This window comes from Adiantum capillus-veneris, chromosome 6 (assembly GCF_014529385.1).
Source record: "Adiantum capillus-veneris isolate H3 chromosome 6, ASM1452938v2, whole genome shotgun sequence".
Taxonomy (NCBI): Eukaryota; Viridiplantae; Streptophyta; class Polypodiopsida; order Polypodiales; family Pteridaceae; genus Adiantum; species Adiantum capillus-veneris.
The window spans coordinates 78,860,135-78,862,277 of NC_140936.1; the positions used below are offsets into that span (position 1 = coordinate 78,860,135).

Genomic DNA, 2,143 nt, shown 5'->3' on the forward strand with positions numbered 1-2,143 from the left:
GAAATATCTCGCCAAATTCTCCCTTCAATCTGTTAAGAATGTCCCATCTGATCCATTATATACTATTTAGAGAAGTCTTACTTGTAATCATTGGAGAGAGAAATTATTGTCTTTTTACTCTAGAGAGAGCCTTAATGGCTGAATCCCGTAGCGTTCTCTATCCCCTCCTGATGGGACTTCCTCTTTCCCTACCTTTGAGGCCTTGTAATTCCCTCTTCTCTCTCTTTCAATACAAATTACTGTTATCTCAAAAAAAAAACATTCAATAATGGTCCCTAGCTTCCTATGGTATCTAAGTAGTTTGAGGATCTATTAAACTGGCAATCCTTCCAGCATTGTTTGAATATCCTTGAAGCTTTTTATTTAGCTTAGGTTTGGGCACTTCCTCAACTCTACAAGGGAAATCTTGCAACTTTTTGGATAAATTAGCTTTCATTTCAATACCATTTTCCATTTGTGTTCTAAGAACTCGTCAACTTTTACAAGTTCAACCTCCCAACATAAGCTCCGACGGATGCGATTTCCCCTTTGTCTTCTCTTTGTAAGTCCCTTACCGGGCTGAAGGGCCTCCTCAAGCAAACCATTGTTTGAACCTTGGTACAAGTCTTAGCCCCTACTCTTGTTCCACCACGCACTTCTTCTTTTCCTCGGTCTCCTTTGAGTAGGCTCTTTGATAATCCCATCTTGGTATGGTTGCTATGTCCTTGTTTAAGTATAGTAGCGGTGAAGAGCAAGATGGCAATATTGAAATCCAAGCAAGCTTTGGCGTATTAGTTGCCTCTATAGGCATGTTTGGGCAATCCTTGCTCAAGTTCCATTCCATAGTACGAACACAATAACTCGGCTCAACATTTGGATGTGTGCGTGTGGACACCATTATCCATATTGGTCTAACCGTTTACACAATATATCTGTTTCCTTTTTCGTCTTTTGAGCAAAAAGTGGGATTTGTGACCCTTTGCATTACATAAAATTCACCAAAGGTTCACACGCAAGAAATATGGGAAAACCTTGAAAGATGTACAATGATATCATGGGGAAAAATATCCATACAACCACAAGATACATCAAAGGATTAAAAATCAGGAAGTCGTAAAGAAGCTGTATCTAGATGGCTGTAGGAAGCCTACACAAATCTGCCAAAAGCTCTCTCCGTTTCTTGTGGTGTAGAGACCATAAAGACTAGTGCTAGGTAACAAAACTATTTAAAATATCCATTGTAAGAAACCTCCTGTAGCAACTCATAAAAGCCAAGGGACTAAAGCCCTGTGCTGTTCCTCCAAAAATCATACACATCCATTCCATCATCTCTGGACGTAGTACCTTCCAAAAATATGGTTCCAAAAAATACTTACGACATCAAAACATCGAAAATTTGAAACCAATCTTAAATAGAAGCATCCAACAATCCATCTAACTAAGTGTTCCTACCTTTTAGAAGAATCCTCATCGTGAAATGAATCTCCAGTTGAAACTGCTTGCACAGTGACAACATCTAAGTTACTTTCTCCACTAATGGCCAACGCAGAGCAAAAATCATCAGGGTGGGCGCATATGACATCGCTGATGGGTATTAAACTGACCACTCCAAAATCACCCACAGTGCCGAGGGACTTAGCGCACATCTTCTGATGCAAGGTTTCCAGCTGGACCTAGTGCCTTGTCAGTAATGATGGAAAAATCCGGTGTGACTGCCTTCATCGCTGCAAGTCCTCTCGCATATATTTGAGGGCAATTGGTCTCCTCATGCTGATACCTGCTACCGTCCCATTGCAGGGTATGAAGTGCTTCCACCAGAGAAGAGCCAGACGAAACTGCCATGTCCATGCAGCTCAGGATCATGCCGAGCGCTCTGACAAGGTTATTGTCGTGACGCAGCCTCATGATGCCGCCCCCCCCCCCCCCCCCCCCCCCCCCCCCCCCCCCCCCCCCCCCCGCATCACCTGAATCTAGGCCATATACCTTGAGAAGATTTCGCTCTTCACCTGGTGCTGAATTGCTGGCAAGATCGTCTACAAGAACCGTCCACTTGATGTTGAGATCCTCCCTGAGGCCTTGGAGATGTTTCTTCCCGTCGGGCCTACCCTTGGACAGACTGAATAAGTCGAAACTGCGTAATTCGTGCCCTGTCCTCACCTTGATC

The 2,143-nt window shown here is 43.6% G+C and overlaps 1 protein-coding gene across 1 annotated transcript; it reads right to left on the minus strand.

Moving 5' to 3' along the window:
• Positions 1-702: 702 nt before the first annotated feature.
• Positions 703-1,759, minus strand: LOC147455753 (uncharacterized). The gene is made up of 2 exons (XM_086515329.1): positions 1,432-1,759; positions 703-1,323 (listed from the first exon to the last, which is right to left on the minus strand). The coding sequence occupies exons 1-2, from the start codon at positions 1,623-1,625 to the stop codon at positions 1,305-1,307; spliced, it is 213 nt and encodes a 70-aa protein (XP_086371455.1). The 5' UTR covers positions 1,626-1,759; the 3' UTR covers positions 703-1,304.
• Between the last annotated feature and the right edge of the window lie 384 nt (positions 1,760-2,143).